This window comes from Galleria mellonella, unplaced genomic scaffold, assembly GCF_026898425.1.
Source record: "Galleria mellonella isolate WM207_F2 unplaced genomic scaffold, CSIRO_AGI_GalMel_v1 utg570, whole genome shotgun sequence".
Taxonomy (NCBI): Eukaryota; Metazoa; Arthropoda; class Insecta; order Lepidoptera; family Pyralidae; genus Galleria; species Galleria mellonella.
The window spans coordinates 403,719-422,645 of record NW_026442120.1 but is presented as its reverse complement, the minus strand read 5'-3'; the positions used below and the strand labels follow the sequence as shown (position 1 = coordinate 422,645).

General features: G+C 33.6%; 1 protein-coding gene across 3 annotated transcripts in view; it reads right to left on the bottom strand.

Moving 5' to 3' along the window:
- Window positions 1-18,927, bottom strand: part of LOC113517858 (protein sidekick-1-like) — a 331,792-nt gene that overhangs the window by 180,298 nt on the left and 132,567 nt on the right. For all 3 annotated transcript variants that reach the window (XM_052899423.1, XM_052899426.1, XM_052899424.1), the window contains one exon: window positions 7,542-7,738. In XM_052899423.1, the coding sequence (XP_052755383.1) occupies window positions 7,542-7,617 (76 nt within the window). In that variant the 5' untranslated portion in view covers window positions 7,618-7,738. The remainder of the gene's footprint in view (window positions 1-7,541; window positions 7,739-18,927) is intronic.

Genomic DNA, 18,927 nt, shown 5'->3' with positions numbered 1-18,927 from the left:
CGGGATTTTTTTTATACAACTTAGAATGGCAAAAAAGCTGACGGCCCACCTGATGGAAAGTGGTAACCGTCGCCTATAGACATGAGCAGTACCATGGACATAACAGAGTATACTGTTTCGCCCATGATACCCCCATGCATTGTCATTCATGAAGACTCAGATGTCACTCCTCTGCACCCTGTAAATTTATGCCATATCTCACCCTTCAAACCGAAACGCAGCCGTTACCCGCAACACCATAGAAATATGCTCTTTTCTTGAAAGTTATGATGTCGTATCGGTTCGAAAATACTGCTGCTGGAAGTTGATTCCAAAGCGTGATTGTGTGTGGAAGAAAGTATATAAATAAACAAAATTTGGGTTTATTTTCTTAGTCATCAAGTACAAGATTTATAGGAACAATTTATAAAGCTAGTTATTTTTGTAATAAAAAACTCTGTTGTCCTGTTTCAATTAAAATGTTTCTATGAAGACACTGTCTAATATTGAATGAATGAGTATACTCTATTTGCATTATACAATATAGGAAATAAACTAGACATTTAATAAATATAACGATACAATTGTATAAGTACAGTAAGGCGGTCTTATTGCTGAGAGCAATCTTTTCAAGACAACCTTAGGGTAATGGACTAATTGTTGTACAAGTAGGTATTGTATAATTAAGAAAATTAACAGAATAAAACATTAAGGAAAATAATTATTAGGTATAAAATATATATAAGTATAACATTATTTGATCTTAGAGACCTTTTGTAATGTTCACTACAGTACAGTGAGTGGGTTGCAGTGTTCGGTCTGCGGTGACCGATCCGATACCTTTCACGGTGTCCGAACTAGAACTCCGTTTGGAATTAGACGGAATATGTTTGTATATTTATTTTTCAATTATAATAAAAAATAAGGAGAACAATTCTTGTTAACATCATTAATATGAAAGTTTTGTGATGGATTTGAAGAAATGTCTATGGTACTGCTCATGTCTATAGGCGACGGTTACCACTTACCATCAGGTGGGCCGTCAGCTTGTTTGCCATTCTAAGTTGTATAAAAAATAATTTGGTAGGCAGGTAGATTATATCCTAACTTTGCAGATAGGGTCCCAACTTTGTACAAATTCACGCGGAAAGCCGCATATATAGCTTAATTAATTAATGCTCCTTTCCACTTAGGGTTTGCTGGAAGAGAACTCTTACAGAGTTAAGCTCGCCTATTGTACACCTTTATTTTATATTACTATATGTCATCATTTTTTGTGTACAATAAAGAATAAATAAATAAATAAATAGCTAGTATTTTATAATCATTATTTTTATTTTTTTCAGATTTTTTCCTAGATGTAACAGTATGGGATTTTTCATAAATAGTGTATTAAGGTTTCTTCAGGGTTGCCAACGCGCACGCGACACCCCTAGTGTTGCAGGCGTCTATATGCTACACTAACTTCTTATCATTAGACGGAATATATGCTTGTTTACCACCTTCAAGAAAAGAGCATATTCCTTTTTAAAAGGCCGGCAGCACACCTGCAATGCCGTAGGTGTTGTGGGTGACCATGGGCGGCGATAGTCACTTACCATCAGGTGAGCCGCATGATCGATTGCCCCCTGTGTTGTAAAAAAAAAAATAAATAAAAAAAAACCGACAAATCGCGAGTCGGACTCACGCAACAAGGGTTCTATACAAAATCATCAAATTTACATTTTTTTCTATGAAATGACTTTAAATTTACAATTTTCTGGTTTTTTCTTTCACTTGTGCTATATGACATTGCTTCTTGCCAAATTTTATGATTCTAGGTCAATGGGAAGTAAGTACCCTGTAGGTTTTGATTCCCTTTGCAAATGTCAAAGTATGCTATATATAAATAAACATAAACGGCCGTATCTATTGATTGCGTCGATTTAGAAACTTGATTTTTTTATTACTTTAAGATATTGCAGACCTGAGTATATGATAATAATTTCAACTTTATACCTTCACGCGTTCTTAAAAAAAAGGGTCTTGACAGAGGGACCGACAACGAAGTGATCCTATAAGAGTTCCGTTTCTTCCTTTAGAGGTACGGAACCCTAAAAAAATATTTAAATTCTATAATAGCATTGTAGATATAGCTAATATTGAAATAATAAATGATACCAATTTTATAAAGTATCTTTTTCAGCAACGCAAACTTAATAGCCTAGAAGCTACAACTTCTAACAATGTAACAAAAACAGGCGAAGATTTATTGCAAAACTCCCGCCGAGTGTACCGGGATTTCAGAATTCGTTGGAGCAAAAAATTGCAAAGTTAAAAATAATTATCATCGCCTCACTGGCTACTTAACTAAGTAACGAAGTGACCTTTGCTCTATGGTTGTTTTCTATTAAAATATATATTAACCATAGCATAAGTTAACAAATGAAGATGAAAGTTAATCGAGTAGCGACCCCGTGTAGACAAGCGCAGTATGGACGACCCCCAATGATTATTTTGAAAATATTACAATACTGTTGCATTTCATATTGCATACTCATCAAAACTAAAAGTGTATGCAAGTTTTCAATTCTTTATATTCTTTTATGCAAGGTTTTAAATTCAAAAACAACAAACTTATGAACACTTACTACAAGTGAAATAAAAGCTTGGAAAAAGAACAATTGGCAACCCTACACAGGAAACGAAAAAAGAATAATACATCACTTTTGATCTTCCAAAGTGTCCCAGGAGAAACCACTGATTTTCAGAGTTACAACCCTTTTAACAAAGTACGTCTCGAGTAGCGAACTCGAGGCGGAAATGATCACGACACTGCTATATCTATTTATTAGACATCTATTACTGTTGCCAACCAAATTATATCACCAATTCACAATAGAAGATACGATATTGATACTTTTAAGAGAAGAGCTTACTACTTCTTAAAATGTTGGCAACACACCTACAGTTTCTCTAGTTTAGCGGGTGCTTATATTTAGTTTGCTCCCTGTTATATAAAAATGTTATATATATATCCCATTTATATATATATACATACATATATACACATATATACACATATATACATATATATATATATATATATATATATATATATATATATATATATATATATATATATATACATATATATATATATATATATATATACATATATATATAAATGGGACACTTGATACGACACGACGAACATTTTTTTTTACAACACAGGGGGCAAACGAGCATGCGGCTCACCTGGTGGTGACTATCGCCACCCATGATCACTCAGAACACTAAAAATGCAGTTGTGCTGCCGGCCTTTTAAAAAGGAACATACTCTTTTCTTGAAGGTTATGTTGTCGTATCGGTTCGGAAATACTGCTGCTGAAAGTTCATTCCAAAGAGTGGTTGTGCGTGGAAGAAAGTGCCTTGAAAAACGCACGGTGGAGGACCGCCACTCGTCCAGATGGTTGGGATGAAATTTTAGTAACATTATAATAGAAGGTAAGATAGAAGAAAAGAGGTAGAGAAGGAAGACCAAGGCATACGAGTAGTTACATCAGGCAGATCAAGGAAGGAGTTGGCGTCGTGTCGTAACAAGAGGTGAAGAGACTCGCTGTGAGTGAAATCGTAGTGAGTGGCAAGAGCACCACCGACAAGAGCGCAGCTCTTAAATAGGATATATGTACACGTATGTATGTATATCTTTGTGTATAATTGTGCTTAACAGATATTTATTATTTTCATATTATTTTTACAGATCTGTTTTTTTTTAACGCGCCACCTACCCATTTTTTATTTAATTCCTTCTATCTTAAAGGAATCTTAGCAATAAGACCGCCTTTTGTACTACACTATACTTATCGAAAATTGCTCAACAAATCCTGTAATGTTGGTACAATAAAGTGTTAAATAAAATAAGTAAATAGATTTTGTTCTAAAAAAAATAACTTCGGTATCAATACTGAACATGTTATCAATCATATAGCTGTGTAGGTCCCGGCATAGAATTGGCCAACAGTTCCTTTCCCGTAGGTGGCGTAAGAGGCGACTGAGGGAGGGGAGCTTACAGTCAAGGGATGGGCAGAAGCATCACTCTTTAAACCACTAAAAGCCTAACGACCAAAAATTTACCTTTCAATAAAACAACCATTGCCGTGTAGTCGCAGCATAGAATGGGCTACCCCTTTATTTTGGGTGTCGTAAGAAGAGAATTTAATGGTCGAGCGAATGGGCTGCTCCCATTCGCTCGACCATTAAATTCTTTCCAAAGCCTGACTGCAGTTGTCTTGCCTGCCAAGCATAGCATCTACTGGCGAAACTCCTGGTAAGGGGAGGCCTATGTTCAACAGTGGAATGGCGTAAATCGGTTTATTTTACAGTAATTATCGGGTAATTTATGTCGACTCACCTCATGAAGAAACTGGCACAATACTCATATACGTGGGTGGAAAGGGATTGTTAGTAATGGAGACTGAGAATTCCATTGCTAGCAATATACCCAACCAGGTCGTCCTCCTCGCGGTTCCCCCTGGAAACTATCATGGTTAATTCCTGATGAATTCATCGTGATGGGCTAATTGGCCTGTTTTCATTCTCATCTATCACCCTTCACTGGTGCTCCACCAGCGTATCCCGTAAGCGCAGGCGGGGTACCATACCATTTTCACTCATAAAAAAAAATACTCATATACGTAGATAGTATCATTATTTTTAAATATAGTGAAACGACGTAAATCAATCATCTAAATACGATTCACGGAAATCACTAGTCGCGTATTCTATTTATTCCGATCGGGTGATCCTGAATGGAGACCGTAGGTAGGTGCGTTCGTGCCCATCCACTCGTGTGAGATTTCAGGGGACACTCCACTGTTCACAATTGATTCCCCATGATTGATACAGAGGTTTTTTTTTTTTCATATTTCTCCCAAGTGATAAATGTGGGATTGGCCACCTGTGTCGTTTGAAATTTCGCAAATCGATAATGTACTGCGCGTAAATTTGAGCGAAGGGTTCCATGCTCAACAATGCTTTTGTGGGTATGTATTATCAGATATGTAGAATTATATCTAGATTATTATCCAATATAGTAAGTATATATCGATGGGGAAAAAGGTTCTTGAGTGGCGACCTCGTACGGACAAACGCTGTGTAGGACAACCCCCCACTAGACGAAGTGATGACCTCAAATGTATTTCCGTTCCTTATGGCAGACTATGGGAGAGGCCTATGTCCAGCAGTGGACGAATAACATATGACGATGATAATGACCATATAAATAACCATGATAAATATATGTTACAATGTATATATATATATATATACTCGTATATATATATATTTAGTAAGGATCCCTAATCTTTTCTAGAAATAAATATAGCCTATGTTACTCAAGGTGAATGTAGCTTTCTAATGGTAAAAGAATTTTTGAAATAGGCAAAGTAGTTTTTTTGAGTTTATTTATTACAAACATACATACACACAAAAATACAAATATTTCCTCTTTATAATATTAGTGTGGATGTAGATATAGCGATAAGGTCGCCCATTGTTTTCTCATTGTGATTATTTCTTGTAATTGTTTGTATCTATAATAAGCCTACTATTGTGATCTTTTGGAGGAAACAATAAAGAGTATCTATCTATCTATATACGATGGATCGTAGTAAGACCAATCGATGGTATAACAATAATTTTAGAAATTTTGTCTGACTGTTTATCTGTCTTTTTTTTTTTTTTTATACAACTTAGAATGGCAAACAAGCTGACGGCACACCTGATGGAAAGTGGTAACCGTCGCCTATAGACATGAGCAGTACCATGGACATAACAGAGTATACTGTTTCGCCAATGATACCCCCCATGCGTTGCCATTCCTGAGGACTCAGGTGTTATTCCTCTGTACCCAGTAAATTCACGCCAAACCGAAACACAGCCATGCAAACACAACTGCTTCACGGTTGAAACACGAGTGGGACAGAGGTACCCAAGCAATCGACTTTTGTACAAAGTCTCCCTCTGGTAAAATATATGCCTATATGTTTATTCCGGCAACAACCAAAAACTACTGCACCAAAATAGATGCGGTTTTTACAGTTACATTCCTGAATATCTAACATAAAATCTGATTTATTAGTTATTAGATTACCGTAATACGTCATCTTAAAATAGTTTATTAGTTTTTTAACTTCTAAAACTAGCGTGAATTTACTGGGTAGAGAGGAATAACATCTGAGTCCTCCGGAATGGCAACGCATGGGGGGTATCATGTGCGAAACAGTATACTCTGTTATGTCCATGGTACTGCTTATGTCTATAGGCGACGGTTACCACTTTACATCAGGTGAGCTGTCAGCTTGTATGACATTCTAAATTTTATAAACAAAACGTACACACACACATACGTACAAGCCAGTATATATTGTAACATATAGAAATGTTTTTTTTTTTGCAGACAAACCCAAATATTACCATAGAGATAGCATCAGTACCGTGTGTATTCTACGAATACCATTTCTTCCTTTCGTTTACTAAAGGAAAAAAAAAAAATACCTGCCCATTAATAAAATATTTCGGCTGTCTCGCCTAGAGATAACTTATTCTGTTTTGAAAGAACATAAAAGCACCTGGATAGAATCTCTTTCGGGGGACATTTTTTTATTACGTGCCCGTTATTTTCATATCAAAAGTATTTTTTCTTGAGTTATCCATTGTGAATGTCTTGTAGGCGTAATTGCGAATTTATCGATCGCCGCGTATATTTTAATTTACAATTGTATACTTAGATAGCAGTACGGGAACGAAGGAGTTTATTGTAATATCACAATTATACAAGTACTAGCTTGGTACTTAGAATTTATCATGGGGAGTGCTCTGAGGAATTGTTCGAGTTGATTGCTGCTGATTTTCACCACCGTACAACCGGCCACGTCGTGCCCGCAATGTCGTAGGAGTCGACTAAGGGAAAGCGAGGGATGGGCAGCAGCTTCACTCTTTAAACGTCTCTAAAGCCTAACTGCGGTTTTTTTTTTATTGGATGAAAATGGAATGGTAACCTCGCCTGCGCTAACGGGATACGCTGGCGGTGCACCAGTGAAGGGTGATCGGTGAGAATGAAAACAGGCTAGTTAGCCCATCATGATAAATTCATCTGGAATTAATCATGATAGTTTCCAGGGGGAACCACGAGGAGGTCGACCTGGTTGGGTATATTGCTAGCAATGGGATTCTCAGTCTCCATTACTAACAATCCCTTTCCCATCGCCTAACTGCGGTTGCCAATCCGTCTGCCAAGTATGGCAACTATTGAAAGATCTCCTAATGGGGAGGCTTGTGTTCAGCTGTGAGCTTTAACTGTGTGAGTGTTCAGACAGTTAAAGGCTGGTATGATGATGAAGATCCTTGGCTTCGTCCTTTTGGCTAAGATTTGTGAATTGCAAATTGGCCAGAATAAATACTAGTCAATATCCATCTACATACCATATAGTACATATATACTAATCCGTGTAAATATTGGTTAAGTCGTTATGGCGCTCGCAGTTTCTAAATCTACCCTCATTTTAAGAAAGGGCACTTACCTCCACTAGGTATAGAGGCGGTGGTAGCCACACAGAAGCAGTGCAGCAGCAGCGAAAGCAACATCTTCGTCGTCATAATGATGGTTAGCTACACAACTGTCCGCTCACTTTCCACCGTCACTTTGTTTCCATCGCACCGTCGGCAACCGGCTGCACATCCTTGGATTGGATTGTTCACATTTTATGTTAACATTAATCTGAAACAAAGAAATGTTAATATTATTATAATTAAATTACTTTTATTCAAATATACTTGTTTAAAAGCACTTTTAAACTGTATTTTTTTTTTAATCTACTTATCAATAACAACCCTTCGAGGGTTGTGATTGATAAGTAAGGTTGTTGCAAATAGCTCGCAAGAAACTCAACAGTTACTGTTGAGAAAGCAATCCGCACATTTCTTAATATGGCAACTTTATTAGTCTATGTTTGATGTATGTAGAGTGACGCTCTCTGGTTGCTGTCTGGTAATTGTAAAAAAAGAAATATGTCGCCTCTAATAAATTGTATAACTTAAATATACTAATAAATATATAAATATGAACAATGTGTCTAAGTATTACAATAAATACTCTGCTAAATTACTTCAAAATAAAAGTTACTCTTTTTAATCTCTGTTAACAAACACAGGCACTCACGCACACACGCATACACGAACTCACGCACACACGCACACACGCATACACACACATACGACCGCTCATACGCACACATATAAAAGCCCATACATGATTGACTAACACCATACACGTTTGTCATTCAAATAATCGTTTAGTATGTAATAGGCTTTGTTCAATGTAATACCCTCTTATTATGTTGTCTTGCAAGTGTTTTTTTTTTCTAATAATATTAATACATATATTTTCAAGTAGATCAAAAGCACGACGAAAATAACTATTTATGTTTATTCCTCAAAAATTTTGACATCATATTATCTCTTTATTCTTACATTAAAATGATTAAAATATTATTTCGTAAAAATATTAGATTTAAAATATAGGAATAATATAAATTATATCACCTTCTGTATTACTTAGCATTAATAACTTACTAATAATATTATGTTACTACTGACAAAACCTATTCTTATGGAGGAGACCTATGTTCAGCGATGGGGTAATAATAAAATATATATACTACTTTGCAATAATCAGAATTTTACTAATTAAATTATATAAATCAAGAAAGTTAAATGTATAAAACCGAATAAAACTTAATACCTTTACAATGCAAATTTCTTGTAATTTATTACTCAAGAAGATTAAAATTCATGCCAATTTTATATCCGTGAGGAATACAGAAGATATTGCTTTAAATATAATTGTTTTGTGTATACAACTTATAAGTTACAAACAGATTTCAAGAGTTTTCGATAAAATCCTTACTAATATTATAAATTAGTAAAATGAGTATGTTTTTTTTATACAACTTAGAATGGCAAACAAGCTGACGGCCCACCTGATGGAAAGTGGTAACCGTCGCCTATAGACATGAGCAGTACCATGGGCATAACAGAGTATACCGTTTCGTTCATGATACCCCCCATGCGTTGCCATTCCTGAGGACTCAGATGTTATTCCTCTGTACCCAGTAAATTCACGCCATATACCACCCTTCAAACCGAAACACAGCCATGCAAACACAACTGCTTCACGGTTGAAACACGAATGGGACAGAGGTACCCAAGCAATCGACTTTTGTACAAAGTCTCACTCTGGTAAATATGATAATCCCAGTATACAGTAATGTTAATTATATGACATGTGCAATTGTATAACCTTCTGCGGATCAGTTGTTGAGTCGGGTCACGTTGGTAAAGGATAACCCCGCATGGTCACTGCAGAAAATGTGATTTGCTGTACAATTTCCGGGCATCGTTCTTGTGTGGACTTCTGATTTTATAAATTACTAGCTTTTACCCGCGACTTTGTTCACGTGACCGGAATGTATTCAATGACTGGGATAAAAAAATGGCCTATGTCCATTCGATCCCTCTATGTGACCTTAAAGTACGTTGATTTAGGTCATTCGGTCTGTTGACTTTAAAATACCTTGATCTTTAGTTTTATTTCTCTATTGTTTATATTCAAAAGATTGATTGTATCGACAAGACCATTTTGTTGCACTATTAAATTATATATTGTTTTCGTAACTATTTCATTTATATCTAAATTTATATGTAGTGAAAAAAAATTTTTATCTATATTTATATCATTATAATATATTCAAATTGTAACTAGATATTGTGAGTATTTCTTTTATGCAACTTAGAATAGCAAACAAGCTGACGTCCCACTTGATGGAAAGTGGTAACCACCGTCTATAAAGTTGAACAGTACCATGGAAATAACAGAGTGTACTGTTTCACCCATAATACCCCCCATGCGCTGCCATTCCTGAAGACTTAGGTGTTATTCCTCTGTATTCTGTAATTTCACTGCCATATCTCACGCTTCAAACCAAAACACAGCTGCTTCACGGTAGAAACACGTTTTTGTACAGTCTAGTGTCTGTGTATATATGTTAGTAGATATTTAAGCAATATTGACATGAGAGTTCTTATTAAGGGCATTGACATATTCTTTATTACACTTGTAAGTTACATATAAAATAATGTATTTATAAATGTTGTGAGCAAGTCTGGACTTATCTCTGACAGAGATCTCTTCCAGTCAACCCAGTACAATAAGAAAGCATTTCGTTAGCGGGCAGCTGAAGTGCTACAACTATTAATACATAAACAAATATACAGTTAAATAAAATATTAAAATGTATAATGAAATATTACATAAATACATACACTATAAATACATATAATACCTACCTACTTATATAATAAATGTTAAAATAAATGAATATACTACCTACATGGCTACATTAGAAATTTAGTTTAATGATTTTGGCATTACTAGCCAAACCAATATTTTTTTCGTCACGTCATTGTGCAAAAACTATTGCACCAAACTAGATGTAGTTTTCAAAGTTATACACTCCTGAAAATCCTGTACATATCTACCTATCCATATGAACTTACGGGAAAAAGTTATCAGACACTTGTAATTACTTTTTTGTAACGAGATTTTTCCCAAAGCCTATGAACGCTTGCAACAGCAAAGGCGTTTCCAATCCTAACCTGACCTTATTACCCCGTTTTCAAAGGACCTCATGGTATAGTCTCTAGGGAAAATATCGACAAGGAGCTCACTGCACGATCTGAATGTGTGAAGGACAAAATTCCCCTGAAGCTTCTCTCGCGTAGAATCTTTTATTTTCCTTTCCCATGAATATTTGCAAAAGTGTATTTTTAATACTCACATTTACACTAAACGTTGTTTTAGTTTAAGCTAAAAAATATTTCTTATTCTTTATAGCTTTAGGTTTATAATATACTGAAGTAGTAGATCTTAATACATTAACTGTAAAATGGATTCAAAGTTTAGAGTTAATTATTTGTTTAATCAATGTATCTTGCACTGTTTACTTTTAACCAACTTCAAACGTCAGAAGGTCCTCAATTGTTTTTCTATTGTTTTTTTTTTGTTTGTTATCTCAATACCTCGTCATTTTTGTCTGAAAGGATATACTTACAGATTAGTCCCATTTTTTTTATAAAAAGCGGTTCTGTAGTTTAGTTGTAAATCAAAACTATTTTGCCACAATTGAAATCGGTTTTTTCTATGAAACACAATTTAAATGTGATAATAAAATTTTGAGTGAATGCCATTAATCGACGTTTGCTAACTACAAATGATAATCATTGACGTTTCTGACCATAACTTGAATGCTAAACTTTTTACTTATAAACAAAATACCATTAAAGGCATTCAAAGCCACAAAAATTCAGACTACACCGTCAATTTCGAAGCGATTCTGATAATTATTTTTGTAACCAGTGGGATTTACATCTGTATTGATTGCATATTAATTTCTTTGAAGCCGTTTTTCTTTACGATACAAAATTTGTTTGTATACATACGTGAATATGCGTTCGAAATTTAAATATATCGCCATTCATCACTGAGTGTTTGTGCAGAAAGAAAACAACGATGCAAACAAACCTATCCAATGATCACTGTAATCTAAATGTTATTAGATTATTATTAGATGCATTATATAAAAGATAGTATAAATTAAATGACGTGAATACAGCAATAGAACATTGCATCAATTACATGCAATTACAATCTTAGGTCACATTGATTGGTTCACTTACACTGACAAACGTCTTCTAAGTAGCATATAATATGATTACGTGTCAATATTAGATCTTATTATTATAGGAGCGAAGTTCAAATTAGCTGTACACTGTAGTGTAAATGTAGTCTACACGGAGAACTGAAACCATTCTCTCGGCATCATTATATGTATTGTGCAATCTATTGGCCCGTCATGACATTCAATCCATAAACTTGACGTATCGCAAATTCTCATGTATTTGACCTATTTCTTGCTACTGACAGTAACTATTTGGTTCTACTCATCATCAGTATATATAATTATATTATATTCATCATCATCATTTTGTCAGTCGTTAAAGTCAACATAAGTATCCCCAATAGCGTGTGTTAGTTATAATTTCTACACTTGACAGGCCAGTTCGCAATTGCAGTTAGACTTTTGCTGATATTTTGAAAGATGCTGATGCCCATAGCTCGACCATTATGTATATTTTTTTATTATTCTAGTCGTTAACTATCCACTGCTGGATTTAAGCCTTCCCCATAAAAGAAGTTTTGCCAGTAGTTGCTATGCTTGGCAGGCGGGTTGGCAGGTGGGTTGGCAACTGCAGTTAGCTTTTAGAGATGTTTTAAGAGGGATGCTGCTGTCCATCCCTCGCCTTTCCTTAGTCGCCTCTTACGACACCCACAGGAAAGGAAGAGCACACACACATATATATATACACCACGCATATATATACACCAGTAATTATATATATATATATATATATATATATATATATATATATATATAAAAAAACCAATATATATATATATATATATAAAAAAAAATACGAATGAAATCTTTATCGATAATAATATCAGACATGACACAAGCATGCCTTAAACTCATACATTAACCGTAGTACATGCGGCTTGAACTGCTAGTTCGTTTGCTTTTATAAGGTTTATGGTGCATTCATATTTGAAACAAGATAAACAAGATATTTTATTACAAGTTGCTATTTTATTGGATTAAACCTAAGTTCTCGTCATAAAAATGATTATATAAAAAGAGAACGCTGTGACTGAATGGCATACATATCAATGTACAGCCGAAACCGCTGAATCTAGAATCCTAAAATTTTGAAGATTAGTTCTTTGTATTGCGTAGGTAAATAACAAGAATAGAATTTTGAAAATTCAATCCCAAAGGGCGTATAACTTCCAAAATCCACGCATACGAAGTCTCATGCAAAAGCTAGTTGTTAATAAAACGTTTTCAGTTACAAACAATACGATCCAAAATGGATCTTGCACAGAAATATTTAGAAAACGTCATGTACAATTCAAGTGAGATCCGGACAGCATTTGAAATGTTGCCTCGTAAGGTTATGTGGAATGTTGCACACAATTGTGCACTTCGAGCTTGCAACGAATCCTCTTAATATGTATCATACCCCCTGGAGATCGGAACCATAGTTGCACATCTAGCTGGGAATTCCAACCAAATGCATTGTATGCACCATACAAGTAGACCTTTATAATCTGTTTAGTTGTCGTACTACAGTCAAATCAAAATTATGTCCATCAGGCGTCTGACGTTTATTGTTATTTAGATATTTTATTTGCAGTTCAAAATATTTAGGATCTTGTTGATTTTGTAGTTCTGCATTTGATCTTCATACAATATAAGAGTTTATCTTTCATACATAGTTATTATTCTGAGCGTTTTCTATAAGTTTGTATGTATTTTCAAAAATAAATGCTAAAATAATGCCTGTCTAATCGTTGTTTTCTTTGTTCCTATTAGGGGAAAAGCTTCAGAGCTAGGCTACTCATGTTTCTATTATCAATCAAGGGTGTTTTTTAATACTTAAAAATGGAATACTAACCTTGCTTGTGTTATCGGTTTACGCTGGCGGGGCATCAGTAAAAGATGATGCGAGGATGAAAACAAGTCAGTTAGTCCATCGTAACAAATTTGACAGGAGTGTGGTCACTGATGATGATCTCTATGGCGAATCACATGAAGGTCAGCTTGATAGCAATATGCATATTGCTAGCAATTGGTCTGTTAGACCATATTACTTACAACCCCTTTCCCTGAGTACTTATAAATTATTTAAAGTAATATGCCACTCTATGGTTAACTATTTTAAAAGACCTAAGATGTATGCCGACTTATAAATTACAATAATCATCCGGATTACAAGGAATACAGCAATTAACGTGGAGTACTATAATCTTTTTTGTGATGCCCATGTTGATATCCATTTCTGTAGGTGAAAATTACCACTTTCCATCAAAAAAAAAACTGTTAGTTTGCCTCTCAAAACCACGTTAAAAATTACATATTTAATTCATAATAGTATCCAATCAAAAGTATGTTGCTAGTTAACTCGATTTTAATATTTAATTTCCACGAAAAGCCTTATTGAAAAGGAAAATCTACACTGGCTAGCTGTTAATACTGTCTCAAGTACTAAATTCCAATGATATCTTTAAGCTACTTATTAAAGGAAAAAATCCCAAATGAAAATCAATTTACAACGAAAATATATTTGTAGAGGCATTTTGCGTTAAATGAAATAATTCAAGTAACTCAAGTCGTAATTGCAAAATATCTCGTTTTTGCGCAGCAAAATGTACATGTTATTTTGTTTTATAACATTTATAGATTTCTCATAAATAAGCCTTTTAACTTGGTTACCCTATCTCCGCTCTCTCCGTGCACAATTACCCGAAAACAAAAGTATATTTGTTTAGGACAAAACCTTTTTTCTAGCTCCATAACACAGTATATGTTTGTGCAAAATATTTTATAAGGGTTTCGTATGATATGAAGCACTTTGTTATCTAACTTAACAGTCACTCGTTGGGGGGACAAGAAATATTTCAAATTAATAGCTTACACAGAATCCTCTGTAAAGCCATTGGCCTAATTCACGTTAGAGATGGGTTATTATCACTAATGGAATTAGTCGATTATGAAAATGTCTCGACATATCTCGATTATTTTAGTAAACGAGGATGCCTACTGATTTCCATTTAGGAATTCCGTTCCTTTGTCGAAACAATTTGTAATTGCTATTTTATCGGTAAATGGTCTGTTTAAGAAACTTTCTATTAGTTGTTTAATCTATTTAAAGACAATCTCCATTAGTGGGTGGTAAGAGTTTCTTGTAAAGAGGTTCCAGATTCTTGCATCTACTCCGTCCATTACGGAAAAGTTCTGTATTTTATCCTATGAATTTACTTATAATAGTAAAACTATATTGTGGTTTTAAAGAGTTTCCTAAATTTATGATAAGGAAATTGGCATAAATCTCTGCGCTTTCAAAGCTTTGAATTTTTTTTAAAAGTTTAGTTTTTTTTTATATAGATGACTAAAGTTTTGTTTAACACATGAAGACATTAGATCATCGTGGTTACTCCTATCAAATTTGTTACGATGGACTAACTGACTTGGTTTCATCCTCGCATCATCTTTTACATTAGAGTCTGCTTAATTATGTAGAGGTTATGAAACAATGAACTGTTATTTGTGTTTTGTTTTTTTTTATCACTAGCATAGCTAAATTATTAATTTCAGCATTAACTATTGGTATAAAAATTTATTTTTTTTTTTTTTTATTTTTTTTTATGCAACTTAGAATGACAAACAAGCTGACGGCCCACCTGATGGAAAGTGGTAACCGTCGCCTATAGAAAAAATGGACATAGAGACTATACTGTTTCACCCATGATTGTTGCCATTCCTGAGGACTCAGGTGTTTTTTTACCCTGTAAATTCATATCCCACTAAAAAACACAGTCATGCAAACACAACTGCTTCATTGAAACACGAATGGGACAGATGCCCAACTACTTTTATAAAAATCTCCCTATACTCTTATTTTAGAATTATCAATAATACGTGTTACATGTTTTAATGTAACAGTATATCTAAGTAATAATGCAATTTACTATATACATAATACAGTTATGCTTATAGTATATAATAGATGTTTATGTTATATGAATGATATAAAAATGTGTGTATTAAGTTTAGATACATTAGAGTCTGCTTAATTATGTAGAGGTTATAAAACAATGAACTGGTTATTTGTACAATCAAAAGAGAAAATTACATTCCCATAACATTATCGGCACCATAAAAATCGTCGTTGCTCCGAATTCGTATAGCAAATGCTCTCAATTTACTTTATTGCAGTCAACGTACCATTGCCAAAACGCCAAGATCCTCGATTAAGCATTCAACTCCATTCGTTTGTTTTAAAATTTTGAAGCTATGAAACGCAACGTGGATCAAAATATACTGGTTGATGATATAGGTTCGTGGTATATCGTGAGTCTTGTTCCGCGACAATTTTTTTACGACCAAATTCGCTGCACGAGACCTCTATTTATCAAATATGTCCCCCGGGTAAGTCTGTAGGGTACAGAGCACCACCATTGTGCAAGATGGAAGCGAGAGTGCCACAGAATTTCTTGCCATTGTCAAAAGTTTGAAAGTCTTTTTCTCCATTAACGTAAATGATATTTTATTTTATTTGAATGTAATGTAAATCTTTTTACATTTAGATTATTCGTTTAGATTTTTATATTTGCCCATTACGAGTTGTTCATGCTATCTGGATGCAAATATAAGCCTTATTTGTACACTGTTAATCTCAATTTTAAAGAATAAATTATGTTTGTAACCCAATTCAACTTAACATGGTTGCATTTTAGTTTTAGTTGTGCCAGTGACACAACTTTTATTACACTACCTAACTACTGGTAACTCTATAAAATATACGACATGGCTATACACATAGAATATAATTTTCAATGCTAGTATATTTGACATATTTTGATTCTGATTTTGTAAAATATAATTTTGAAATGAAATGAGATGAAATACGGTATTGATCGCGACAAGATCAAAGACATTCTCTCTGACGAATAAAAAATATGGAAATGCTGCAAAAATTTTGAATTATACTATATAATTAGCAAGCAATTTTCTGATACTGCTATACTGCTGCACATATCGCAAAGTGTGGCTGGTAGCGGATTTGATACCTGCGCTATACAAATATTTGTATTCATAACTGTGTTCCAATACGTTGTCATAGTACCAGTTTTGCTTACTTTAAGAGTAGATAGCACAATATTAGATACACATATGCTTTTTATTTCAATAATTTAATAAATATATTTACATAACATATTGTATGTATAGATAGATAGATAGATACTTTTTATTGTTTCCTCCAAAAGATTGCAATAGTAAACTTATTATAAATACAAATAATTACAAGAAATAATCACAATGAGAAAACAATGCACGATCTTATTTATAGATAAAACAGTTTAATAGAGTACTATATTTTACCTTCATTGGGCGTTTATACAAATAGTACAAATTATAATTTTATTATATTATTCTGATAACATAAATTATTTGCTTATAGATATCACTTGTAGCTGTTACCAACTGTGCAGAACGCATCTTTTTAGAGAATATTTTTAAATTTTATATTTTTATTTTGTTTTTTGATATCTGACAATGTCATGATTCGTTATTATATTTTTCTCTACCACTAGCAGTGACCGTCTTATTATTTCATAAAATATACAGTCCTTTCTCAAGAGCATATCTCTCGTTAAAACCAACTTTGGGGTTATTTAACAAGAGAATACTTTATTTTAATTATCAATTACAAGATATAGCCATAGTTATAGTTAGATAACTTAATTACTCAAAATTAAAATCAATTATAAAATTAATTTACTTAATTTATGATTTCTTATAAATGAAAAGATATGCCGGTGTTGTCTGTTTGTGGTTTAAAAAATGTTAGTAAATATTGTCCGTACTCAGTGTTGTATTAATTTTATTATAATTTATACTAATTTGTTTACCCATAATATTATTGAGTTCATTAAATTCAGATTTAGTTTACAATCAATTAGTTACATTTGATATAAAAAATTAAAAGTGGTAAATATATTCCTTTTTAAAAGGCCCAACACATCTATAATGCTTCTAGTGACATAGTAGTGTTCATTTAAAAAGACGCTGAATTTAAGCAGCTGAATTTTTCATCGTTTTAAGAACAAACGAAGTTACAGCAATTTTCTTGTTATACAACTGTTCCGTGCTACTTCTTTCAATTTTTATTGCGCTGAAACTTACCCCGCTAATTGTTAAATGCTCAAATGGGAAGAGTTTCAGCAAACACAAGTTGGCGTTCTACACGAGGATTCATTAGCACTTTTAAAGTTTTAAAACTATTTACTTTTTTTTTTTAAATTGTTAAATAAACAAAATACAATTCCATTTTTCACAATGATAAAAAGGTCTTCGCTTTTTAAAGTATGATGCATATCATATATATAAATATACATACATACATACATATATGTATATGTGCATGCATGCACACACACACACACACACATACACATACACACGTGTGTGTGTGTGTGTGTGTATATATATATATATATAATAGTCATGTATGGAGCGTAACAAACTTTCAAAAATCGAAAAACCTATTGAAAGTCGGGTAAAAAGTTTTTGATTAATTTTAGAAGACCAACTCAAACTCAAGTGAATTAAAAAATTCACTGAATTCAAAGCTATTCTTCATCCGAATATTTTTATTGGCATATCTTACCGTTGAAACTTTTATTGTATCTGCCCATCCCTTGCATGACAGTCACGGTGATGCTGCAGCTTTATTAGTGCAAACATCCCGGCAGACACGAGAACCCTTAGGGACGAGCGGTGACCCTTTAAACCCGGCTTAATCTCTATCCAGATTACAATCCGCATTCGTACATTAAGTGGATCCCGCCATTAGTTTCAAGTGCCTCGTGATTAAGCCAATTCGTGAGTTTGACACTGATCTCATTATGGATTTGTATAATTGATCGATAATGCTTTCAGACCTATTCTAAATTATATTTTTAAGTTCAAGATTTGTCAAGTTGTTTATGACTAACTCAACTTCAGGAAATCTCTCTTTTTATATGCGTAGATACGTTAGATATTTCTTAGACAAGATATCAAGTTCCCAAATTCAGTAATTTCATCTGTCAGATAGATTATCGATTTGGTTATTATATAGTTGACTGGTAGAGGACGCCGTCTGATGTTAGGGTTGCCAAATTTATTCTTTATTCTTTATTGTACACAAAACATACCTACTGTTAATCACAATTCATTATAAACA